The sequence below is a fragment of the Aquarana catesbeiana genome, linkage group LG01, assembly GCF_042186555.1.
Source record: "Aquarana catesbeiana isolate 2022-GZ linkage group LG01, ASM4218655v1, whole genome shotgun sequence".
NCBI classification, from domain to species: Eukaryota; Metazoa; Chordata; class Amphibia; order Anura; family Ranidae; genus Aquarana; species Aquarana catesbeiana.
In genome coordinates this window covers 625,374,090-625,402,065 of record NC_133324.1, presented here as the reverse complement: position 1 = coordinate 625,402,065, position 27,976 = coordinate 625,374,090, and the positions used below count along the sequence as shown (strand labels likewise).

The 27,976-nt window shown below is 41.6% G+C and overlaps 1 protein-coding gene across 4 annotated transcripts in view; it reads left to right on the top strand.

Annotated features, from left to right (window-relative positions):
- The window catches only part of SLC4A4 (solute carrier family 4 member 4), a 349,252-nt gene that overhangs the window by 243,194 nt on the left and 78,082 nt on the right, over nt 1-27,976 (top strand). For 2 of the 4 annotated variants that reach the window (XM_073600617.1, XM_073600610.1), the window contains exons 5-8: nt 6,740-6,900; nt 10,469-10,648; nt 11,394-11,435; nt 24,489-24,565. In XM_073600617.1, coding sequence (XP_073456718.1) covers nt 6,740-6,900; nt 10,469-10,648; nt 11,394-11,435; nt 24,489-24,565 — 460 coding nt within the window. The remainder of the gene's footprint in view (nt 1-6,739; nt 6,901-10,468; nt 10,649-11,393; nt 11,436-24,488; nt 24,566-27,976) is intronic. The other 2 variants (XM_073600633.1, XM_073600624.1) reach the window with 2 other exon arrangements.

Here is a 27,976-nt window from a genome sequence, read left to right as displayed (position 1 = left end):
AGGGCAATCGGGCGATAACTCCCACAAAGTTGTGGGTCCTTACCTTCCTTCGGGATGAGGGAGATATAGGCCCTGAGGGTGTCTACAGGGAATGTGTTCCCTTCGGTGAGGGTGTTAAGGGCAGATACTAGGGGTTCCGCTAGTATGTCAAAGAAGGTTTTATAGTACACTGGGGTCAGGCCATCCGGGCCAGGGGCCTTTTTCGGCTTCGAAGAGGCCAACGCAGTTCTTAGTTCTTCTACAGTCAAGGGTTCTTCTAGTTCTTCCCTTATCTCATCCGGCAAAGATGGCATGCCTGAGGCAGCCACATAGGATTGTGGGGTATGCCCGCCCACCCTAGGTGAGCCTGTGTCCAGGTTGTAGAGGCCTGTGTAGAAAGCGCGGAACTCCTCCGCCATATCTGGGGAGGTATTTAGCCTCTGTCCTGTCGATGATTGTATGTGTGGGATGTGTGTTTTCGTACGAGGGCCCTGCAGAGCTCTGGCAAGGAGTGACCCCGGTTTGTTCGAGTACTCAAACATAGTACGCCATGCCCATGCTAGCTTCTGTTTGGTTTTCTGAAAAAGGAGCGTGCAAAGCTCCTCCCGTGCCCTCTGTAGATCCCGGAAGGTTGAACGAGCAAGGCTAGCCTTATGTACACTTTCTAACTTACGAATCTGTGCAAGAAGTTCCTCTGTGCGTTTCAGTCTGTCCCGTTTAAGTCGGGCCCCTATTTTGATCAATATCCCTCTCACAACCGTCTTGTGAGCCTCCCATGTCACAAGGGGGTTGGGAACTGATCCCTCGTTGGTGGAGAAATACTCCCGGAGCGCTCTCAGTAGTTCCGCACGTGTTTCCTCCGATTGGAGTAGTGCCTCATTCAGTCGCCACGAGGGAGGAGACCGAGTCACTGGCCCCAGCCGGAGGGTCAAGTGAATTGGGGCATGGTCGGAGAAAGATATGACATCAATAGACGTCGAGACTACCTTGGCAAGATCTTTATGTGACAACAGTATGTAGTCTAACCGCGAGTAAGTGTGGTGCACTTGGGAGTAAAATGAGTAGTCTCTATCTTGGTTGTGGAGTAGTCGCCAAGGGTCAACAAGATGTAGGGTATGTAGATCTGCCTTGAGACGCCTCAGGCAGGAGTAGGACAGATGTGAGGCACCCCGCGATACGTCCATGGTTGGATCCATGGCAAAGTTTAGGTCTCCGCCAAAAACAAGCATCCCCTCCGAGAACTCCAGGAGCTCCGAGAGAAGTTTACGGAGGAATTGGGGGTGGCCCACGTTGGGGAAATATACATTTGCGAAAGTGACCTGCAGGCCGGACACCCTTCCCTTTAGGAGTAGAAAGCGACCCTGCTCGTCCGCTCGCTGTGCCTCGAACACCCAGGGGACTGACCTTGCCAATATAATACTAACCCCCTTTGATTTGGAGACCGGAGAGACACTATGGTATGCCAACGGAAAGGTCCCGTTGGCTAGCCTGGGTATGGAGTCTACACGAAAGTGCGTTTCCTGTAGAAAAGCGACATGTGTTTTGCCCCTGCGCAGGTCAGCCAATAGCTGCGAGCGCTTCTCTGGTACATTAAGGCCACGCACGTTCAGAGAGGTAATCTTTAAGTGACCCATCATGACTTCTGGCGTGAAAGTGGAAATCAGTATACGTGTGTAAAAGACACAAGAACAGGCACCCCCACAGGCAGAGGGCAGAGTTTAGAGAGAGAGGTATACCAGAAGGGGAAGAATGGAGAGAGAGGAAGGGAGGGAGGGGGGGAGGAAGGGTGGGGTAGGGGAGGTGAACGGTTTCTGTCTTAGACTAACTATGGGCCCCTGGTACACACTAAAAGTGTCCACACAGGAGTCCGCCCTAATGTGGGGGTGGTAGTAGCGTTGTAATCTACTCTACGAATGAGTAGAGTTTAGGCAGTAATTCAAATTAGTCAAACTTTATGGAGATGTGTGGGGAGTAGTGCCACTGAGAATTATATAATGTCTAAACATGAGAACCATATCAAACAACAATACCCATTAGTAATTGGTATCTGCATCGTAGCTGGTAGACACCTTCTGTTAGGTGTAGGTGACCCCATAAGAAACTCATGTATGTCAGACCGATCCCCTCTGCCAACACAGGTAATAGACATTACCAGCGGGGACCGCTCCGACGCCACATGGCAAGGCTCGCCTCCTCAGTATCAAGGGTCCCGTGTCCCCCCATCCGGGGGTGACCAGGGGGACCACGCAGGAAGAGGTCGCCACCAAAAGCGTAGATAGAACCCAATATAATAATACAATAATAATGTAGTAAAGGCTGTAAGAAATTAAACACCAAAACATAGCAAATGATAAAGAAAGTATATCGCCAACTATTGACATGATCCCGGGAGTGTTATCCATTAAGGCCCAGTGTCCCCTTACCCTTCCCATTGCATGACCATCTGCTCATCCTTCATAGTGAGGTTGGGGAGGGCAAGGGGCCCCAGGGGTGTCCCGTATGGCTACTGTGCCAGTAAATGTAAGGGGGGGGAAACATAACTGAAACATAAGGGGGCAGATGGAGGGGGGACAAACATATAGATCAGATCCTCAGGACACTTATCTGGGAATGGAGGTCCAGTTCTCCCGGTGGTGTCAGAGTTCTGGAGAGCCATCTTTAGGTGTCAAAGCTGATGTCCCAGTCGTTGATCTCTCCATTTGCAACAATCCCCCCATCCGCCTCCAATGGAAAACCCCTGAAAAGGGGGTGTCATACCAGACAAGGTTTAGCACACGACCATGGCAGTTCAATCCTTCAATGGTAAGGCTTGTGGGTGATGGCTGATGTCCCATAGGTCCAAAGCGGGAGATGCAAGTATGGCCAGGAGTCGTATTTCCCGGGGATTGCACAGAGTCGGGCAGTTCAAGCAAGCCCAGGAGAGGCATCCTGCAACCCAGTTTAGTGGGACCCCTGGGAGGTAGGTCCAAAATCTTCGAAGGCCCAGTGGGGTTTTGTAGCAAAGGCGGTCGTCTGGTCATTCCAGGTCCTTGGAGAAAGTATGGTGTCACGCTTCGGCGGACCTCGGGTGAGGTCTAGCAGTCTCTCGGCTGGTGGCTCGTGAGCGCGGCCTACGAGAGCGTTGAGGCCTGGGCAGAGGTGGGCCCAATGCCTCCGGTGACAGCAGGTATTCAAACCAGTTGGGGATACTCACAGGGGGTTTGGCTAGGAAGCAGAATAGATCTGGAAGTTGGTCTGGGGAGCGTAGATAAAATTCTGCCCCCTGTTTCCGTACAATAAGGTGGAAGGGATGACCCCAGCGGTACGTCGCCTCTGCTGCCCGGACAACCTCCAGCAGTGGTCTCATGAGACCTCGCATTGCTCTCGTTTGCCTGGAGACATCCGGGTAGATCCGGATCAGTGCGCCATCAAAGTCTATGGGGCCGCGCTCCCAGGCCATCCGCATGATTTCTTCCTTTATGGTGAAAAAATGTACCCGGCATAAAACATCCCGAGGGAGGTCCGTGGCATCAGGAGCTTGGGATGTTGCGGGTGGAATCCTGGGGCCCGGGATACGGTGAACCCTGTCCAGCTCTAGTTCTGCCGCTGGTGGTTTTCCAAGAACTTGGTTCAGGATAGCCGCCACCGTTGCACGGAGATCTGTTCCCATAGTGGCTTCAGGAATGCCGCGGAGGCGTAGGTTATTGCGTCTGCTTCTGTTTTCGCCGTCGTCCAACTTTAATTGTATGTCCACAAGATGGCGGCGGAAGCTACGTTGTTCCTGTTCCATGGCGGTAATCCGGGCGTCCGATGTGGATGCAGAGGTTTCCAGTACCGTGACCCTTTCATCTACTGTATTCACCTGCTGGCGCAGGTCATGTAATTCCCTTGAGAGTGCATTAACAATGGATGCAGCCATTTCCTGTAGATCTTGTCTGGAGGGTAAGCCAGACACTATGTCTCTGAGGGATTCCTCTATGTTACCCCCTGTCTCCCTTGTGTGGCTGGAGCTAAGTTGAGTGTCAGTGATGGGGATCACGGGGGATAAAATAGGAGATGCTGACCTGTCATCTTGGGCCGAGCGGTCTCCTCCTGCATTCGTTCCCGGCTGAGTGCTTTTCTTAGCTGTGGCGGCAGCGTTCGGCGGAGGTACTCGAGGCGGCGCCATCTTGGCCGAGGTGGCCGGGGAGGAGGCAGCGTGTTGCCTAAGGAAATAGTGAGTTATTTCGGGTCCCTTCTGCACCCCTGAGTCCAGCGGGTGTTTGCGGTCCCCTGGCATGAATTCAGGCTCTCTCAGGGCAGGATTACTGTCCGTTCTCAGGGCTTCCCCGCACAGAGCTCCGAGGTGTGCGTCCTCACTCTGCCATCGCTTGGCCACGCCCCGTGTGCAATATAATTAACTTACATCAATTTTTTTTTTACTGAAAATACATAATGCTTAGGATTTTTAAATAAAGTTTTAGGCATAAAACTTTTTTTAAACGTGTTCCAGAACAAAAATGGCTATGGCAGCAAAAAGGATTAATAGATGTACAATACCAAAATATGTGTAAAAAATTCAAAAGCTTAACTGGCAGAATAAAACTGAGTTTTGAAAAGTAGTTGTTGATTATGTATGGGCAGGCTGAATGTACCAAGTTGATTGATCAATCAACTTGGGTACAACCAGCCTGCCAGATTTTACATACGATTATCGCTAGCGGCTAGTTTAGCCGCTAGTAATAATCATTGTCTTTTCCAGGTGGGGACGGTTTCGGCGGAAGGGATTCCCCTGTCAACACTGTCCGTGTTGATGGTGGAATCAAGCAAATTTCTTGCAGGAAAGAAATTTGCTCCGTGCAAGGCCTGCCTAAGAGTGACCTTGCATTGAAATATAGCTTACAAATACTATAACATATCGTCATTATGGTTAGATAAGGATTGAGAAAACTCAAAAAACAGGTGGATTTTGTGGGCACATAATGAGAGGAAACCTGATTAAAAAGTTATATATTTTATTACAAAAAAGTCATCATCATTACAGTATTGCAGGCAGTGTACACTCTGGTTTTAGCTGGATGAAAAGTCCAGTTTTCTTACAGAGACAGTGGAAACCTGACCTATGAAGAAATTTACAGTTCCACTTTTTATTGCAAAACGTGCAGCTTTTGTGCTTATAAAAGTGTCCCTGTCTCATAAAAAATGCCAGTTATAAGTTCATTTGACATTATATTGTCACTGTATAACGAGTTTTAGTTTGACCTTTGTACAAATCTCCAACTAGCTAGGCAAGTTTTCCTTATCCTCATTTTGTCTCCACCTGTACAAGAATAATTATTAAACAGTGGAATGTGTCAAAATTCTTCAGAATAGTTTACTTCATCACTTTATCTAAATTTTACTTACTGACAAACAGATCACTGGCAGTCACCCATCTATCTTGGCTTGGTATTGTTGGGCCTCTTCTGCTAGAACCATTGGGTTGGTTCAAAGTAGGCATGAACAAATAGAACTGGCCTCAATGTAAGCAAGTTCAATATTAGTTAAAGATAAAGTTAAATAAACTGAATAATTATTCACACATGGCAAATGTCAGTTGCATACCGTGACCCATAGATGGATAACCATGTACAGTACAGTACAGTACAGCAAGCTCCTCATGAAGCCACTTTGTATGTTAACACAGGAGAATTTGCCATGACTAGGCCCATTTTAGAAGTTCTCAAATCGATGCCTGAAGTCCCATAGGTTAACATTTATTAAAGAGCTGCTAACCCAAAACAGGTGGTGTTGTGTGTAGGGTTTCCTGAACTGACAATTAAAAAAAAAAAAAGCGTTGTACATGCCCATGCTCTTAAACTGTATTATAACAACTTTTTTGTTCAACACATCCCTTCTCTGGAGTAGTTTGTCTAAAATGCACATTTAATTTTTCACAATTAACCTTGTGTTTAGGCTTACCCTAATGCCCTGTACACACGGTCGGATTTTCCGATGGAAAATGTGTGATAGGACCTTGTTGTCGGAAATTCCGACCGTGTGTAGGCTCCATCACACATTTTCCATAGGAATTTCCAACACACAAAATTTGAGAGCTTGCTATAAAATTTTCCGACAACAAAATCCATTTCGGAAATTCCGATCGTTTGTACACAAATCTGATGCACCAAGTGCCATACATGCTCAGAATAAATTAAGAGAGGAAAGCTATTAGCTACTGCCCCGTTTATAGTCCCGACGTACGTGTTTTACGTCACCGCGTTCAGAAAGATTGGATTTTCCAACAACTTTGTGTAACCGTGTATATGCAAGACAAGTTTGAGCCAACATCCGTCGGAAAAAATCCATGGATTTTGTTGTCAGAATGTCCAATCAATGTCCGACCGTGTGTACAGGGCATAAGGCTTAAATCCAATGAAACGAAAGGGTGTTGTATAGTTTGTGGTGTCATGGCTGATTGATTCCTCTATGTCCATGTATTGCTACAGCTAACTTGTCCCTATCCGCCCAAGGAATCAATACAGCTTCCTGTTCCTGGTCACAGCATGCAAAGCACATGTTGCCATCTGCTCTATGTGCTACTGTAATAAAAAATCATCTTCTAGCTGCATAGTGAACTGTCTGTGTGTCTGTGAATGCTCTTCCTGCTTGTGTTTGTGTCCTAATTATACACTTTTTTGTTCCCTCAAATATTGTACATTTAGAGTTGGCATCTCAATAATTCTAAGATTCCTACATTTTTTTTATTTTGCATTTGTAGACTGTAAAAAGCAACTCACAGTACAATGTTTTTACATTTCAGATGGATAAAGTTTGAAGAGAAGGTGGAGCAGGGTGGAGAGAGATGGAGCAAGCCCCATGTTGCCACACTGTCCTTGCACAGCTTGTTTGAACTGAGGACGTGTATTGAAAAAGGGACAATATTACTTGACCTAGAGGCCAATTCACTCCCACAGGTAGTTGGTGAGTATCAAACAAGCAGTTTAAAGTAATTGTAAAGCTAAATCTTTTTTTGTAAAAGTTTAATTGAAGAATCATTTTCTTCTAAAAAGTAATGGTTTGGTTTTGGATAGAGCAAGAATGGGATAGATCCGTTATGTTAAGTGGCTGAAGAGCTGGTGTAGTAAGGAGGGGTTTGGGTTCCTGGAGGACTGGGCCGACTTCTCAGTTGGTAACCGGTACTATAGAAGGGACGGACTGCACCTAAATGAGGAGGGTGCAGATCTGCTGGGAAGGAAGATGGCCAAAAAGTTAGAGGGGTTTTTAAACTAGACGATGGGGGGGAGGGTCCAGAGGCAGAGATAGCCAGCGCGGAAGATATTCCAGAGGGTAGTATTGGGGGCATTAGTGGCAGGTTAACCAAAGCACAAAAACACAAGGTGAGTATAGTAGCAAGTTCTAGTTGCAATCTCGAAACACCCAATACGAGGACAATATGCGACCGGTCTAAACTATGTGGCATGTTCACCAATGCCAGGAGCATGGCGGACAAGATGGGTGAACTAGAGATACTGTTGTACGAGGAGGATTTGGATTTTGTGGGAATTTCAGAGACCTGGTTCAACAGCTCTCATGATTGGCTGGCAAACATTCAAGGGTATACCCTATACCGCAAGGATAGAGAGGGTAAAAAAGGGGGAGGGGTATGCCTATATATCAAGAATAATGTACAAGTGAATGTGAGAGATGACATCACTGAGGGAGCTAGAGAGGAGGTGGAATCCTTATGGGTAGAGCTCCAAAGGGATAAAGCTAAGGGGAAAATAATACTGGGAGTATGCTATAGGCCCCCAAACCTGAGGGAGGAAGTGGAGACGGATCTTCTATCACAAATTGGATTAGCAGCAAGAATGGGAAGTGTTATCATAATGGGGGATTTTAATTATCCAGACATAGACTGGGCGGAGGGAACCGCACATTCATTTAAGGCTCGCCAGTTCCTTAATGTCTTGCAGGATAATTTTATGGGTCAGATGGTAGACGCACCAACTAGAAATAAAACATTACTGGATCTACTGATTACCAACAATACAGACCTGATCACGGAGGTGGAAATGCGGGGCAATTTAGGTAACAGTGATCACAGGTCAATTAGTTTCAGTATAAATCACACAAATAGGAAACATAAAGGGAATACAAAGACACTGAATTTCAAAAGAGCCAACTTCCCTAAACTACAAACCTTGCTAAAAGGCATAAACTGGGATAAAATATTAGAAACAAAGAATACGGAGGAGAGATGGGTTTGCTTTAAGAGCATATTAAATAAGGGCATTAGCCAATGTATCCCATTGGGTAATAAATTTAAAAGAGCGAACAAAAGTCCTGGATGGCTTAACTCCAATGTAAAAATGCATATAAAAGCAAAGGAGAAGGCCTTCAAAAAATACAAGGTTGAGGGATCATCCTCAGCATTCAGACTTTATAAAGAATGCAACAGGATATGTAAAGGTGCAATTAGGACAGCTAAGATAGAACATGAAAGACACATAGCGGAGGAGAGCAAAAAAAATCCCAAGAAATTCTTTAAGTATGTAAACAGTAAAAAAGGGAGGACAGACCATATTGGCCCCATAAAGAATGAGGAAGGACATCTGGTTACAAAGGATGGGGAGATGGCGAAGGTATTGAATTTATTCTTCTCCTCAGTCTTCACGAGTGAATCGGGGGGCTTCAGTAACCAAAACTGCAGTGTTTATCCTCATGACACAACACAGGAAGCACCTCCATGGTTAACAGAGGACGGAATTAAAATTAGACTTGAGAAACTTAACATTAATAAATCACCGGGACCAGATGGCTTGCATCCGAGGGTACTTAGGGAACTCAGTCAAGTGATTGCCAGACCGTTGTTCCTAATTTTTACAGATAGTCTACTGACTGGAATGGTACCAGCTGATTGGAGAAAAGCCAATGTAGCACCTATATTTAAAAAGGGCCCAAAATACATCCCTGGGAATTACAGACCAGTTAGCCTAACATCGATAGTATGTAAACTCTTGGAGGGGATGATAAGGGACTATATACAGGATTTTAGTAATACGAACGATATCATTAGCAGTAATCAGCATGGATTCATGAAGAATCGTTCTTGCCAAACCAATCTATTAACCTTCTATGAGGAGGTGAGTTGCCATCTAGATAAAGGAAGGCCTGTAGACGTGGTGTATCTGGATTTTGCAAAAGCATTTGACACAGTTCCCCATAAACGTTTACTGTACAAAATAAGGTCTGTTGGCATGGACCATAAGGTGAGTACATGGATTGAAAACTGGCTACAAGGGCGAGTTCAGAGGGTGGTGATAAATGGGGAGTACTCAGAATGGTCAGGGGTGGGTAGTGGGGTGCCCCAGGGTTCTGTGCTGGGACCAATCCTATTTAATTTGTTCATAAACGATCTGGAGGATGGGATAAACAGTTCAATCTCTGTATTTGCAGACGATACTAAGCTAAGCAGGGCAATAACTTCTCCGCAGGACGTGGAAACCTTGCAAAAAGACCTGAACAAATTAATGGGGTGGGCGACTACATGGCAAATGAGGTTCAATGTAGAAAAATGTAAAATAATGCATTTGGGTGGCAAAAATATGAATGCAATCTATACACTGGGGGGAGAACCTCTGGGGGAATCTAGGATGGAAAAGGACCTGGGGGTCCTAGTGGATGATAGGCTCAGCAATGGCAGGCAATGCCAAGCTGCTGCTAACAAAGCAAACAGAATATTGGCATGCATTAAAAGGGGGATCAACTCCAGAGATAAAACGATAATTCTCCCGCTCTACAAGACTCTGGTCCGGCCGCACCTAGAGTATGCGGTCCAGTTCTGGGCACCAGTCCTCAGGAAGGATGTACTGGAAATGGAACGAGTACAAAGAAGGGCAACAAAGCTAATAAAGGGTCTGGAGGATCTTAGTTATGAGGAAAGGTTGCGAGCACTGAACTTATTCTCTCTGGAGAAGAGACGCTTGAGAGGGGATATGATTTCAATTTACAAATACCGGACTGGTGACCCCTCAATAGGGATAAAACTTTTTTGCAGAAGAGAGTTTACCAAGACTCGTGGCCACTCATTAAAATTAGAAGAAAAGAGGTTTAATCTTAAACTACGTAGAGGGTTCTTTACTGTAAGAGCGGCAAGGATGTGGAATTCCCTTCCACAGGCGGTGGTCTCAGCGGGGAGCATTGATAGCTTCAAGAAACTATTAGATAAGCACCTGAATGACCACAACATACAGGGATATACAATGCAATACTGACACATAATCACACACATAGGTTGGACTTGATGGACTTGTGTCTTTTTTCAACCTCACCTACTATGTAACTATGTAACTATGTTTTAATTTCTGTCCTGGTAGCACCAAGGGCTTTTCTTTGAGTAGATCATCCAGTGTTCTCTTTATAATATAGGTTGTGCACATATTCCTATAAATAATCCACTAAAAAGCAATTAGTGGTCAGTGATTATTAATACATGAATACATATATTGCAGAAAGCACCAATCTTTGACTTTATTCATTTTCTTAACAGAGAAAATCCTTGATAACCAGATTGAGACAGGTCTGCTGAAGCCAGAATTTAAGGACAAAGTGACCTACACACTGCTCAGGAAACACCGACACCAGACCAAGAAATCGAACCTGCGCTCCTTGGCTGACATAGGGAAAACAGTCTCCAGCGCAAGTAGGATGTTTACCAACCCTGATAATGGTAATGTAGTGCCCAGTCTCTGCTGCTGCCCTCCTTTCTGTTTATATCCCATCTCCATTTCTTGTCTCACTGTCATAAGCTAGCATTGTAGTTTATGATCACCGTAGTTTAGTAGTCATTGTTTCATGCAGAGAACTCAACACACATCCACAACATGATCTGCATATAGGTGATGCTAGATGCCAAGTCACTATTCTAATATGTACCTTTGCTGCATTTACACATCTCCGCAGACCTAATATTTTGGGTTTTCTAGAACTGAAAAGAGAAATTTTGTGATGTGGCACTGATGTATCTAATATTAAAGTCATATGTTTTGGGATTTCTGATATTGCCCTTTGACTTCCTAAGAAGGGAAAATATTAACTACGAATATGTCTTATCAAAATCACCTGGTAATTTATAAAGTCAAGTCAACCTTTGGCTAACTAAATTTAAGAATCACTCAGTTGTTGTGATAAGCAGAATGATATAGGCAATATCTAGTATGACCATCTGCATAATACAAAGTTTTCCTGGCCACCAAAGGTCATTTTACATGTAAACCACATTTCTTCAGGGTAGTAGTACAGAAGAAAAAAGAGTGATCACCAAGAAAAAATAGGACTTCTATGTTACGACTACTTACTATCCTGACCCTATATTTTTTGCTACTCATCATTATTCATTCCATTTTCAAAACCATCAATAATTACAAACATTGTTTTTTCTAATGTTTTACAATCTTGTAATGTGATTTATACAGGAGGGAGAGAGGAGGGCTTGATGAAAAACTCATTCCTCTCAGGTGAATAGCATGGTACTCAGTTGTTCTCATGTTTGTGTTATCACAAAGCAGGAATAGGCAACCTCCATGTGTATGGATCCCATTTTGATGTTACATGAGTGCAATTCTGTTTTGTTAAATGTAAGTTAGTTGTATGTAAGAACTTGCAGGCTCTTGGTTGCCTATGCCTGTCTCCTTAAGGGAGTGCTTTAATCATTTTCATGCCGCTGTGCAGTGGATACATTAACAGTAATTAATTTTTTGGAGTGTGTGTGATATCATGTTAATCACCATGCATAGGCCTGAACAAACATTCTCATTTGTATATATATATATATATATATATATATATATATATATATATATATATATATATATATATTACATCATATGCTATGTGTACACGTGCACCGTGTTTGTTGATTCATAATTTTATTCACCTTTGGCTGGTTTTAATTGGAAGGAATTATTGCTGCATGGCCAATATGCACTAGTGTTGTGTTGATGAACACTGCTATTGTCAGTAAGTCATACAGCAGAATGAAGGGGAAGGACATGCCACATCATAGGTTACATGTAAGAAATGTGTGCACGGTCTGTATAGTCAGCATGTTCTGAGTGACATGGCTTCTCTTTTGGCAATGGTGTATATTTTGCTTGTGTCATAGCTACATAGTATTTCTTTTTTAATCAAGAGAATTTACCTTTTTATTAATATATTAGACAACTGCGAAACTTTATTAATTGTAATTGTTTTTTTTTATTGGCTCACCAGTGCACTGAACTGGATTACTTTAGATTTCTTCAACTTAGGTTAAACGGTCACTTTTGTTAAAGGCCTTTTGGGTAGGACAATTACAGTTATATTATAGTTGTAACAATGTGAGAGTCCAGTTCAGAAAAACTGTGGTTATGGGAAGATCTCAGTTTTGTTTATGGACTTAAAAGACCTTCTGTTGAAGTATTTAGATTGTGGCCTCTAAACAATTTTTTTTTTATTATTTACATGATGCTGAAGCATATAAAGTAACCCTTATCCTAAAGGGCTTGCAGGCTAATGTAAACGACTTCTTACATAAACACACACACATTAGGTCTAGTTGTGTTAGTTACCAGTTAACATTCCAGTATGCTTTTTGGTGGGAATCTGTGGGGAGAACTTACAAACTCCATGAACATAGTTAACTTAGTGTACTTTTAACCAATGGACCTTTCCCTCCTTCTCCTCTTTCTTCTCCTTCTTCTTCCCCTCTCCTCTCCTTCGCCTCTTCCCTATTTCTTCTCTCTCCTGTATCCCCTATTCTTCCTTTCTTTCCTTCCCCTCTCCTCCTCAAGTCTTTCCTCTTCCCTCTACCTGTGTTTCCCTCTCCTCTTCCTCCCTTCTCATTCTTTGTCTCCTTCTGCTCTCCTGCTTCTCTCACTCCTTTTCTTTCTCTTTCTTCTTCTCCTTCTCCTCTCCTTCTCCCTCTCACTTTCCGTCTCCATCTCTATCTTGCTCTCCTTCCCTTTTCATTCTCTTCTTCTTCTCCTCCTCCTTCTTTTTCTCCTTCCCTGCTCCTTCTGTTCTTCTTTCCCCTCTCCTTCTCTTCTCCTTCTCCTTCTGCTTCCCCTCTCCTTCTCGTCTCCTTCTCCTCCTCCTTCTTCTCCTTCCTCTCTCCTTCTCTTCTCTCTCTCTCCCTCTCCTTCTTTTCTCCTTCTCCTCCTCCGTCTTCTTCTCCTTCCCCTCTTCTTCTCTTCTCCTTCTCCTCCTGCTTTCTCTTTCCCTTCCCCTTTCCTTCTATTCTCCTGCTCCTCCTCCTTCTTCTTTCCCTTCCCCTTTCCTTCTTTTCTCCTTCTCCTCTTCCTTCTTCTTCTCCTTCCCCTCACCTACTAAACATATGTTTTTTTATTACTTACATGATGCTGAAGCATTTAAATCAACCCTTATCCTAAAGGGCTTGCAGGCTAATGTACTTCTTACATAAACACACACACACACACACACACTAGATCTAGTTGTGTTAGTTACCAGTTAACATTCCAATATGCTTTTTTGGTGGTAATCTGTGGGAAGAACTTGCATACTCCATGAACATAGTTAGCTTAGTGTGATTTTAACCAATGGACCTTTCCCTTCTTCTCCTTTTCTTTCTTCTCTTTCTTCTTCTCCTCTCCTCTCCTCTCATTCCCCTCTTCACTATTCCTTCTCTCTCCTGTATCCCCTCTTCTTCCTTCTTTCCTTCCTCTCTCCTCCTCACGTACAGTCAGGTCCATAAATATTGGGACATCAACACAATTCTAATCTTTTTGGCTCTATACACCACCACAATGCATTTGGTTTTTTGTGCCCCCCACTTTTTAAGGGACCAAAAGTAATGGGATAATTGGCTGCTCAGCTGTTCCATGGCCAGGTGTGTGTTATTCCCTCATTATCCCATTTACAAGGAGCAGATAAAAGGTCCAGAGTTAATTTCAAGTGTGCTATTTGCATTTGGAATCTGTTGTTGTCAACTCTCAATATGAGATCCAAAGAGCTGTCACTATCAGTGAAGCAAGCCATCATTAGTCTGAAAAAACAAAACAAACCCATCAGAGAGATATTAAAACATTAGGTGTGGCCAAATCAACTGTTTTCAAAACAAAGATAGAAAAAATGCACCGGTAAGCTCAGCAACACCAAAAGACCCGGTAGACCACGGAAAACAACTGTGGTGGATGACTGAAGAATTCTTTCCCTGGTGAAGAAAACACCCCTTACAACAGTTGGCCAGATCAAGAACACTCTCCAGGAGGTAGGTGTATGTGTGTCATAGTCAACAATCAAGAGAAGACTTCACCAGAGTGAATACAGAGGTTTCACCACAAGATGTAAACCATTGGTGAGCCTCAAAAACAGGAAGGCCAGATTAGAGTTTGCCAAACAACATCTAAAAAAGCCTTCACAGTTCTGGAACAACATCCTATGGACAGATGAGACCAAGATCAACTTGTACCAGAATGATGGGAAGAGAAGAGTATGGAGAAGGAAAGGAACTGCTCATGATCCAAAGCATACCACCTCATCAATGAAGCATGGTTGTGGTAGTGTCATGGCCTGGGCATGTATGGCTGCCAATGGAACTGGTTCTCTTGAATTTATTGATGATGTGACTGCTGACAAAAGCAGCAAGATGAATTCTAAAGTGTTTCAGGCAATATTATCTGCTCATATTCAGCAAAATGCTTCAGAACTCATTGGACGGCGCTTCACAGTACAGATGGACAATGACTGGAAGCATACTGTGAAAGCAACCAAAGAGTTTTTTAAGGGAAAGAAGTGGAATATTATGCAATGGCCAAGTCAATCATCTGACCTGAATCCGATTGAGCATGTATTTCACTTGCTGAAGACAAAACTGAAGGGAAAATGCACCAAGAACAAGCAGGAACTGAAGACATTTGCAGTAGAGGTCCTAGGGATGAAACCCAGGGATGAATCACTAGATGGGATCACTAGGGATGAAACCCAGCGTCTGGTGATGTCTATGCGTTCCAGACTTCAGGCTGTAATTGACTGCAAAGGATTTTCAACCAAGTATTAAAAAGTGAAAATTTGATGGATGATTGTTAATCTGTCCCATTACTTTTGATCCCCTAAAAAGTGGGAGGCACATATACAAACTGTTGTAATTCCTACACCGTTCACCTGATTTGGATGTAAATACCCTAAATTAAAGCTGAAAGTCTGCAGTAAGTCTGCAGAAAGTCTGCAAGCACATCTTGTTTGTTTTATTGCAAATCCATTGTGGTGGTGTATAGAGCCAAAAAGATTAGAATTGTGTCGATGTCCCAATATTTATGGACCCGACTGTATTTACTCTTCCCTCTACCTGTGTTCCCCTCTCCTCTTCCTCCCTTCTCATTCTTCATCTCCTTCCCCTTTCCTGCTTCTCTCACTCGTTTTCCTTCTCCTTCTTCTCCTTCCCCTCTCCTTCTTTCTCTCCTTTTCCTTCTCCTTCTTCTTCTTCTCCTTCCCCTCTCCTTCTCCCTCTCATTTTCCTTCTCCTTCTTCTTCTTCTCTTTCCCCGCTCCTTCTCCCTCTCCTTTTCCTTTTCCTTCTCTGTCTTCTTCTCCTTCCCCTCTCCTTCCCTTCTCATTCTCCTCTTCTCCTCTTCCTCCTACTTTTTCTCCTTACCCACTCCTTCTGTTCCTCTTTCCCCTTTCCTTCCCTTCTCCTTCTCTTCTCCTTCTTCTTCTGTTTCCCCTCTCCTCTTCTCCTTCTCCTCTGCCTCCTCCTCCTTATTCTCCTTCCCCTCTCCTTCTCTTCTCTCTCTCCCCCTCCTTCTTCTTCTCCTTCCTCTCTCCTTCTTTTCTCCTTCCCCTCCTCCGTCTTCTTCCCCTTTCCCCTCTTCTTCTCTTCTCCTTCTCCTCCTCCTTTCTCTTTCCCTGCCCTTTCCTTCTCTTCTCCTTCTCCTCCTCCTCGTTCTCCCCCTTTTACTCTCTTTCTCTTTTCCTCCTCCTTCTTTTTCCCCTCTCCTTCCCCTCTCCTTCTCTTCCCTCTACCTGTGTTCTGCCCTCTTTTCCCTCTCCTCTTTCTCCCCTCTCTTCTTTGCTTCCTCTTTGTGCCTGTCTATTCCTCTTTCTTCTCTTATTTCTTTCATCTCTCTCCTCTTCTCTTTTTCCTTTCTCTTTCTCACTTCTTTCCTCTCGTATATATGTGTGTGTGTGTGTTAAAGTAGTTCTACAGAACATCCGTAATTTTGTATTAGTCTTTCCTTTAAATTAGGACCTTACCTTCATGTCAATAACACCACTGGTGGGCCATTAAGAATTGCACCACAAACCAAAAAAAAGAACCAAAAAGCAGCAACACTATGCAGAGGATAACACCTGCCTAAATAATTTATGTTGCTGTTCTCTGCTGTCCTGTGTAAAGCTTTTAGTTGTTATTCTGTCCTTTATTCTTCTTACTTTAATTTTGCTTTCCTTCTGCTCCTCCTGCTGCTACTCTCCTCTGCTTTCTGCTTTTGGCACTAGCACGCAGTCCTCTAGAGAATTCTGTGCCCTGCCTGGCAACCCGCATGTCGGATGATGATCTCCGAGTGCGGCGCAGCCCCAGCATGGGATGGCTCAGTAAGTTGGGAACATTCACTTATTGTGTGAAATGTGTTAGAACAGAAAAAAAGTTCTTTTTGTAATAATGATTATGTTGTAAATTTATGTTTTTTGTAAAGTATTTCTAAATTGAACATTATCTTTAATTTAACTGTCAAATAGTTTTATATTATAAATGATAAAATATATTTACATTATATTTATTAAGATCTGGTTGCAACAAAAATAAAGAACTTACTCTCCAGTAATATGATTTGTATATTATGTCCTAATACACATTTAAAAAAATTGCCTGCACTTATGATCAGTATTTATGCACCCTGATAAGGTTATTCCTTGGGGATCTGAAGGGTTGGAAATTATACACGTTACAGTAACAAAGCATTTTGTTGTTCACAAGATTGCACATCTTTTGGCAGGTAAAAAGTGAACATATACAGTATGTATTTCAATTGTCTGTTTTGCTGTTTGCCTGGAGGTCCATTTTAAATAGTGATAGAAGTAATGTTTCAAGTGCAGTAACCTATACCAGCTAATTGAAATTCCCTTTATTTTGAAGTCAGACCAGTACAAGATGAATTCTGTTTGATGGCTATGGGTACTATATTTTGCACACGTTTTGATCTTTTTACTGCTTTGTTAAATAAGTGCAACCATCTCAAATACAATGTGCACATATACATTCAGCTGCACAAGTTCAAGATGACGTACAGACAAGTACCTTGCTTGAGTTGGCAGAAAGATATTTTGAAAGATGATAGTAACCTTCTGAAATTCAAGCAGTGATTTGAAGTGCCAATTTATATCTCAATCTTTTACACATCACACTTAAACTTTTTACAACCCTTTACTAATGTCATAGCAACATCAAACAGCATGAAATCAAGGGAGTAGGCCTTAAACTTGGCACTTCCAAAATACACTAAAACCTCCCTGGTAGAACCAAATGCAAAGTTTATCTTTCCTAACGTCTCTTTTTCCTCTTTATGTTTGCCATCAAATGGCAGTATATGTATAAAAATAGTAGCAGTAAAGCTGGTCATATAAGGATTGAGATTTGGCTGGTTCATCAGGGATTGACCGAATTTAGATCAGTGTGTGTGTGTCAAGCGTATGTGGTAGTGAGCCCTTGTAGATCACCAACTCATGGTTCCCCAGGGTGTGGAGTCTAAGCCCCAACCTGCTTCTTCACAAGAGCCCCTGATGGTGGGGAAGAACATGCAGCAAGCTGGAACCTGGTCATGGCCCCCAGGTATGCCCAGTTGAGAATGCAGAGACGACTCACGTATGCAGAGTACAAACAGCAGGAGACAACAAAATCTAGGAGACAAACCAAGGTCAGGACAAGCAGAAAACAAGCACAGACAGTGTACAAAGCCAGGGTCAGTACATGGGTAGTCAGATACACAAAGTAGCAAGCAAATGGGAGCTCAGAGAACTGTGAAGTTGCTCAGGCAACGTGGTCTACACTGAGCATGTCATATCCCAGATAGCAAGCAAATCATTTAAGAACGACTTGCTAAGCTATTGCTAGATTTTACAAGTTTGTTGCGCAATTGCAGCAAGTCCGCATTACATGACTCCAGATCAACTTTCTTTGCAAACATTCTGCAAGACTGCTGCAAGTTCTGGTTCAGTTATGTTCTGCAATAGTCATCCCACCACAGGGATATCTGTGGCTGAATTTTCATGCTGTAGACTTGCGGAGCTCTTGCTGTAGGCTCACCACTGCAACTTTGCTCTTGCTATAGACTTGCCACGCAAATTTGCTACAAAATGGAAACGTGGAAACTAGAACTTGTGCTTTAAGTGCTCTGCAAGTGTACAACTTGCCAGTGAAAATTTGCAGCAATTTAACAGACTTACAATTCAACACTGCCACAAATTTGTGTCAAGTTATCCTTGCTAGTTGTGATATAGGCAAGCAAACTAGGAAGCGGACCAGGAAGTGATTACAAGAAAAGGAAATAAAAGTGCACAGAATTGCAGGAGATGCCCATAGGTGAGCACAGCCAAACCACACATGTGAAAGGAATCGGGGTAGGAAAAGCAGTGCAGCAAGGAGGAAAGACTACACAGGCAGGAAACTAGGCTAACTTGTGACAGTGTGGTGTCCCTGTTCAACAGCAGTTGATTGGTAGATCATCTGTTGTCAAAAAGAAAAGTTTGAAAAATGTTGTTGATAAGCGGCTGCAGTCGCTGATCAGTGTTTTTTTAAAAGCGGTGGGTGCAGCTGTTAGAATATAATGGGAGGTGGGATAGGGTGGGATTCCTTCATTCACATTGTTTGTGTAGATAGAATCTGTTAGTTTTTTTGCCCGCTGGCAGAGAAAAGTAAACAAACCATCTATACCCAGCTTTGGAAAGGAATAAACTTGTGATTACATGTTCAGTTTGAATGGATCCCAACTTTGAAGACAGTTCTTTTGGAGACAAAGATATCTGTTTACAAACCTGGGTGGATTTGATTTAATTTCAATAGTTCTTTATTGGTTTTAAGCATATCATATTACTGATACAATAGTAACAGGCATGTGAAGTCATGACATAACTGTAATAATACACATCTTGCAGATGGTTATAACGTCATTATATAGCAACTTACAATCACATATCCTTTAATAAACTTGTGATAGCTGTCTGTTGTATCAGGATACAGCTCCAGCAATTCCCCTGTTTACACAAGGGGTTGGGAGAGTATAGTTTGGGACTACCAAAGGGTTGAAAGTATCATTTTGAAACATGCGCTCTTATTGGAACCTTGCGCGAACATACATAAAGTAACTATTCATCACAGTCAGTGTAAACCAGAGAAATGTTTCATCATTAGATAACTGAGTAGTGTTATTTCCCAGTGTATCTCTCATACCAAACCGACCAAGGTTTCCACCGCTGGCCAGCTCCATGAAGCTGGCCCTGCGTGGAGGCAAACAGCAGCTCGTATGTGGAGTGAGTGTGGGTAGTCAATATTACTTCTTGTATAGAAGGAGTTATGTGATCTTTCCAGTGACGGGTTAGTACCAGTCTAGCACTCAGTAGGACATGGGTGACCACCGTTCTGACTTCTACAGGGAGTGTCTCGATAGACAGTGATAAAAGAGCCATACCTGGAGATAAAGGTATTTTGATTTTTAGGATTTGTGTGAGCAGTTGAAACACTGCCGTCCAATATTTTCTTAAAGCTGGACAAGACCATAGAACATGATAAAGAGTTCCGACCTCCCCACAGTTCCTCCAGCAAAGGGCAGAAGAGTGTGGGGCAAATTTTGCGATTAAATCAAGTCGATTTAAATCACGATTTAAATGATGATTGAAATCACTAGTAAAAAGGCTTGATTTAAATCAACTCGATCGAAATCATAATTATTAAAGAGCAACTGTCATCTCTGTCCCAGAGTGGCTCCTCCTCTGACCCGCTGTTGACTCACCAACAGTCTCATCCACCTAAATGGGACGACTGGTGATGCGGCAGTGACACAACAAGGTGAGGGACGTGGCGGCATCAGGTGAATGGATGACCGCTAACAGTTGCTGCTATGATGGATCTGAAAAGACAGGTGCTCTTTAATTATAAGGACTTATTCTTACTGGTAGTTAAAATCTTTAATATTTGCAAACAAAATGAAGGTTTCCTATTTAGAATAATAATCTGTCAGGTCAGTAAAACAGCGATATCAGAACCGATTCAATCATACAGTTTGTAGTGCACATAGTTTTTCAAAACAATGGGGTAAAGGAATATTTCTGAACTTTGTTGTATGTCATGGTTACTATGAAATTGTGTGAATGCATCAATGCAATGCATGTTATCTCAGCTTGCAGAGCTTGGATTCATTGAATGAGTTTACCAAAAATGTAAATATTGCAGAATATACAGCCTCATGCTACAAAACTAAGCTCCCTTTCATGCTGAATAAACTAAATTATTAATGTATCTGAAATAGAAAACTATTTTTAGATAGATTTTTACTCCAAAAGCATTTTCTTAAAATATATTTTAAAAAATCTAATTATATCAAAATAATCTATTTTAAATTTAAAAAATCATTTTTTTTTTTTTTAATCATTGATTTTTATCCACCCTATTACAAACCAGTGGACACCAAAGTGCCAGTGTATGAAAGTATTTGAAGGGTGGGAGCGTCACACATGTTTTGCAAGTTTAGTAAGTTTTTACTTTTCAATAAGATATATTTTAGAGGCTCAACAGTCCCCCTCATCAGAGTTTGTGATGAAAAGAAGAAAATCAAACACTGGAGCAGGATCAGCTGCTTACAGAAATTTCTAAGCATGTATGCAAGGGTTTGTGCCAAATGGCCGTTGTTAGTCTACGGACCTGAGTAAATCCTTTAATAAATGTTTAGAAATTCCTGTAAGCAGTTGACCCTGCTCCAGTGTATTATTTTTTTCTTTTCACCACAAGCCCTGATAATGGGGGACTGTTGAGTTCCCAAAACACATTGGATGCTGTTGTGGAATTTTATTGAACTCTAAAAACCTATTACCGAAACCAGTGTGGCTTCCTCATCCTTTGTATTTTTTCATTTGTGTTTAGATTCAGGGCCCAGACTAAGATATAAAATATTTTTTCTAGTGATATTAACTCTTGGGAAAGTAGAGTAACAAAGCTCTGCCGTGTTAATTCAAGTATATAATATGCACTATAATCCACTATCCAGCTGCTTAGTTATTGTGTTGTAAAATCATCTATTGTGCTGTTAAGTGCTGACAACAAGGCTGTGATCCAAATGGGAATAGGAATCTTAAAACCATTATAAAAAGACTGCAAGTATCTAGAAGGTAGAAGTGCAGTACACGAGAGAGAAAGCTTAGCTGTTTGCTTTATGTATCAGCCCTTTCAGATAATAGCACAACTACAGTAATTAATATTTAAAGCAGTAACAGTACATATGTTACTGTTCTTATTATGTATACAGTGGGCGAAAAAAGAACACTCCTGTTGCTGTTTTCTGTCATTGTAAAATCTAACCATGTGCCAAGTTCTTGTTCCTATTTTATTAATTTGCTGGAAAATAATTATGCGGATGTATGCTGTTATTATTCCAAGAAAGGATGCTGACAGGAGCATTGCTATAAGTCAAAGCCGCGCACTATGTGTAGCTAAAAGATTTTCCCTGCAGGGCTAATACATTGTTAGGTGGTAAATACGTATGGTATTAAAGCACCTCAGTGTTTCATATACTTACCACCTGAGAGGAGGTATATAGTGAGAGTGCTTTAATTTCACAAAGTTTAATGTATTTTCAGCCCACATCATGTATTTTCTATATAACTACGTTACCTCTAAACTGTTATTTGTCATGTCCTGCAGTCATTACTGACTTCAGTGCAGATCAACTAATGGTTTAATACATTAAGTATGAAACCTTCCGAAAGAACGCTTTTTTTTTTTTTTTTTTTAACAGTTTCAGTTATTTTAAAAAAAATTTTTTAACCACTTACAAACCGGAAGATTTGCCCCCTCAAAGACCAGGCCATTTTTTGCGATACGGCACTGCGTCTCTTCAACTGACAATTGCGTGGTCATGCGACGCTGTACCCAAACAAAATTTATGTCCTTTTTTTCCCCCACAAATAGAGCTTCCTTTTGGTGGTATTTGATCATCTCTGCAGTTCATTTTTTTTGCGCTATAAACAAAAAAAGAGTGACAATTTTGAAAAATAAAAACAATATTTTTTACTTTTTGCTATAATAAATATCCCCCCAAAAAATGAAAAAAAAAAAAACAAATTTCTTCATTAATTTAGGCTGATATATATTCTTCTACATATTTTTGGTAAAAAAAAATTCACAATAAGCGTATATTGGTTGGTTTGAGCAAAAGTTATAGTGTCTACAAAGTAGGGGATAGATTTATGCCATTTTTATAAAAAAAAATTTCAATAATGGCGGCGATCTGCGATTTTTAGCAGGAATGCGACATTGTGGCGGAGAGATCAGACACTTTTGACACTTTTTTGGGACCATTGACATTAATACAGCGATCAGTGCTATAAAAATGCACTGATTACTGTATAAATGTCACTGGCAGGGAAGGGGTCAGAACTAGGGGGCGATCTAGGGGTTAAATGTGTTCCCTCATTAGTGTTTCTAACTGGGGGGGTGGGACTCACTGGGGGAAGAGACCGATCCCTATTCCTGATTAGTAGGAACAGACGATCTGTCTCTCCTCTCCTGTCAGAACAGGGATGTGTGTGTTTACACACACACATCCCCGTTCTGGCTATCATGCCCGCGATCTCGGGTGGCTGGTGGTCATTGTGACTGTCGGCCATGCGCATCAGATCCCCCCACTGTGCAGTGGGTGTGCACACCCGCTATCGCCCTTAAAGGTGCCAACGTACACCTACGCCAATTCGTGCCAACCTGCCGCAGTATAATGACGGCGGCTGGTCGGCAAGTGGTTAAAGGGTAAATTTTATTCATATTTCAAAAACAAGATACAAATACAATAAGCAATACTTGTTCGTATGCATGATAACATTGACATCGGCCGAACATGGCCTTGGCACATATTAACAAAATGTTTGCATCATGTTATGTATCTTCAGCATTCAATCAATAAAAGTAGACTATTATATTAACGTAACATAAACCATGTGATCAGTTTGTTTTTCACCACACCACGGTTACACTATTCTAATCTTTGTCATTTTTTTGAGTTCTCAGCCCCAATTCGTCCAGTATCAGAAGGTGCTCACTCCAACATCACTTCCTACATTACACCTTTATGTCTCCAGACACAGATTTGATCCATCCAGCCCATATTTTCTTAAACTTTTTGGAGCATCCCCTAGCCATGTATGTTAGTTTGTACATTGACAGTGCTTTGTTAATGGGTTCCACCCAGCCCTGGAGAGATGGGGGGATGGGGTCCCCCCAGCTGAGAGCCAACGCTTTTTTGGCGTACAAAAAGACCAGCCATAGTAAGGTTTTCTGTGAATTAGTTATCTCCTCCTCCTCCAGATCCCCCAAAAGACATCTGGCTGGAGAGTAGATGTTCGGGAGGGCCAACCTGTCCTCCAAAAAATGCAGAATTGCTCTCCAGAATCTCTCCACCCGGGGCACTGCCAGACCATATGAAAATAGTCACCAACTGCAACACTAGTTATTTTTAATGACTGGACTGGTGCTGTATACTGTTAATCAAATAATAAACATTCATTTTGATCCCTTTCGATGGCTTGAACTTTGACTGATTCCTGCTGAATCAGCCAAAATTCAAGCCATGGGTAGACCTGCAAGCACCACTCACCTTGGTGAAGTAGCTAAAAAACAAACTGTCAGGTGGCTAATTATCATCTGAACAGTTACTGCATCCTAAAACATGCAGTCATAGTTTGGTTACCTGAATATGATCACCGGGGGGGGGGGGGGGCTCCTCCATCCAGACTGTTACAGACATTGGTGAACAGCTTATACTTATTTAATAAATTAACCCAATTGCATCATTACACTTAACCGAGCAGCGGGACCACCATTACTGAAAATCCTAAAACTGCAGTTCCCAGGGCAATATAATACATCTTTGACCATCTGGACATAAACAGTGTAAACCCACATTGGGTCTTGAACCATGGGTTACATAACTTTGTTTTACTCGGCTTATTTAAACATGAACCTATAGCAATCTGATTTCATCTTTCATATATATATATATATATATATATATATATATATATATATATATACATATATAATAATGAGTCTATTTGATTGGTAATGCACTTAACACATTGCTATTCCCGTATTAGATATATTTCTAATATTTTACTTCACATTACATTGCTGGTAAAAATGAAAGTGTTGGCAACTATTGGTAAAGTGGCTGATACATTATACAGTATTATGCTTTATTTGTATGCTACAAGTTAGATCCAGATGTTTGAACATAGATCAATAATTTGATGGCTGTTCCTTTATAGGATTCTTGCATCCTAATGAATTGAATGCCTAATATATTTTTGTATCCTTTATAGGTAGTCCAGCAACGCCACACAGAAACCTGACATCGTCCAGTCTCAATGACATTTCGGACAAGCCTGACAAAGATCAAGTAAGTGTGTAGGCACATAGTCTTGTCATCTTCGTTCGAAGGGTTGCCTTGTTTGTAATAACTCTTCTAAAATCTACATTGTCTGCTTACTCACTCAGTTATGTAACGTAAACATTTTTTAATGGCATGTTATGTTTTGGTGTGAAAAAACTATGCTTTGGCTACTCTGCGTGGCTGGTTAGTTCAGTCAAGACAGCCTAGTTCCTGAAGAAATCGTGGTGTGTGTGTAAGTCATGTGACGTGTGGGGTCATCATTGAAGAAGATACAAGAAAAAACTTATTCAGTAATTCAGCAAGTCGAAGTACAGTAAATCACATTAATCAATCAGAATTCAGCTAACAGTTATCTGATGTCAGTAGATCAAAATGGAACTGGTTTCTGTGAATTGTTGTACTTTGCAGATGAGCTTATTAAATTAGCTTGTTAGCCTTATACAGCTTTAGATGAAGAAAGGGTACAAAAATAATTAAGCCCACTTTCTTCTCTCCTAACATATTGTAATTTACGCAATGAAAGGAGAGAATATATGAAGCCAAATAGGATTACTAGCAACTCAAGTGTATATTTGTTAAAAGATGAGGAAGAAAATCACCTACAGATTTTCTTTACGGGAAGGTTCTCTTTAAGGTGGAATTGCATCAAAAAGTTTTTTCCTTCTTTGGGTTGAGTGGAAGAGGATTAGAGCCTTTGTAAGGGTTTTCTGCTGTTTGTATCCTCCTTGGGTAGATTTGCCCTCACGTATAAATAAAAAGTGATATTTTGGCAGGGGGTTAATCTTTAATGACCACATGGAAATAACCCCTGTGAAATAAAATTTTGTTGAATAATTAGGAATCGTATTTTTTCAGCAATACATAAGAGAGCATCTTACTAGTGGACATACTGTAATAAAATAATGTAATAACAATAAAATAAAATGCAAAAAAAAATGCATTTTTTTCTTGCACATGATTGGATGATGGAAGTCAGCAGAGTTTGACCTCATTCACTAAGCTTTGGGTTAAACTTGCAAAGTGTAAACTTCCAAAGTGAACAGTCTGTTTAACTTTAGTAAATCAACCCCACCATCTCTACTTGAAGCCTGTTCCAAGCAACTACTCTTCTAGTAAAATAATACTTTCTAGGGTAAGTTTTGAACTTTCCTTCTGCTAGTTTAAGGTCATACCTCTGTGTTCTTGAGCTAACCTTTAAATTAAAAATACTGAACTCCTGAACCTTATTCACACCATTAATCAGGAGAATTCATAAAGAGTGTCTAAGACACTCTTACATATTCTGACGTGCCTCCACACCACACATCTCTGTTGTGGACAGGTACCTAAATCTTGAACATGTACCACGTGTGGAGACGCACTGAAGCCACAGTATCCATATGGACACTGCCATCTGTGCAAATGCACTTCCTGCCCACTGCACTGTCTGTGTGACAGTGCAGCAACCGGAAATTTGTATCTGGTGCCAGAGCCTGATGGGGATTCACAGACACTAGTTCTCCATCAGGTCTGCTCTCCTTGTAATTAACAGCAGACAGTGAGTGTATCCTTAGCCAATAGACCACCTGCTATTTTTATTTATTTATCACAGGTACTTATTTAGCACCATCAATTTATGCAGCTCTTTGCATATGCAAGGTGGTATCAAAAAGTTTCGAGGCTAGCTCTGTTTACAAGAAATACTTTATCTACGTTTACACACTATCACCTTCAAAATAGTCCCCTGCCATTTCTGGAATGTGAAAAAAATGGGTATACCCTCAACCTGCACAAATTGAACAAATGAATCTATATGTGAATAAACAATGTGATTAAATAATAAACAATGTAGAAACAACAAGAGAGGTTAAGGGGATTTTTGCGGTGTCAAATACAAAGAGAAAGGATTTGCTTTCGTCAGTTAAAATAGAACAAAGTTTTATTACATAACATATTTGTAAAAACAAACAACTTTAGAGCAATTTAAAATTGCAGATATTTGGTGGTCATAGATAAGGAGATAAATCACAGATCTCAAATGGAGACATTGCACACTAGCCCGACATGTTTCGCTGTTAGCTTCCTCAGGGGATGTGCATGGCTTAATTGAAACCACCAAACAAATGCTAGCACCCGCAAATCACCAGGCTGGACCCCAGACAAAACAACCCAAGCAACCTGATCCAAGGGAACCAGTCAGGTGCGACCATAGAGGGCAGATAGGGCGACAACAGAAAAATGTTTGTCTAATAGTCCATAAAGGGGACACACTAAATGGAAGCGTCTCCCTCCGGCTCTGGCTGAGCCAGAGCCGGAGGGAGATGCTTCCATTTAGTGGCGATTGTCTCGATTGTCTGCTTTCTGCAGCCTAATCTACAGGGCCCCACTATAAACCCAGCTAAGTGTGTCCCCTTTATGGACTATTAGACAAACATTTTTCAATTTTTGTCAATATACACTTATTGTGATTTTTTTTTAAACAAAAATATGTAGAAGAATACATACTTGTATCCACTATAACTGTGGAAGAAATTTGTTTTTTTTTAATATATTGTTTGGGGATATTTATTATAGCAAAAAGTAAAAGATATTGTGTTTTTTTCAAAATTGACCCTCTTCTTTTGTTTATAGCGCAAAAAATAAAAAACGCAGAGGCGATCAAATACCACCAAAGGAAAGCTCTATTTGTGGGAAAAAAGGACATCAGTTTTGTTTAGGTACAGCGTCGCATGACCGCGCAATTGTCAGTTCAAGCGACGCAGTGCCCTATCACAAAAAATGGCCTGGTCATTGAGCAGCCAAATCTTGTTAATAAACATGTTAATAAACATTTTCGTACTGCACTATGAGAAGCACGTTCTTCTTTCTTGTATGAGACTTGCTTTGGGTCCATGAGGGTTTTAGAAGCACCGGTGGCCTGTGTGTGACCATGGGTCAGACTCCTTAGATCATTTGAGAGGACTGTCAAGAGTGGCATCCCTATATCTAAAAGTTACTTGTGACTACCTGTAATGGGGGGGTCATACATGTCCGGTGAGTGCGCTGTGTACTTATATGCTGGTGAAAGAAGACACTGAACATTGGTGTTTGGGAATCTATAAGAAGAAACTGTTGTTGTTCACAACTTGTTCACATTTGGTTGGAGACACCTGGTGGCACTTTATGGACACTGTATTCATATATGCACAATATAGATGTACTATTTAATTTGTTTGAAGTCGGTTTGAATATTCGAGGAGCACGGTTATTAATATTTGCTTTATCACTTCTGGAATGTGTCCTGGAAGTCTACTTTTTGAAGCGTGTCAAGCACCAGTTGCCGAATGGTTTAGACATTTTCTGGGGTTGAGCTCGTTGAAGGTCTTCCTGATCTCTCATCGTCTTCCTGTGATGTTCCTCTGCCCTTGAAGCGCGCATGCCACTCAAAACACCTCGAAC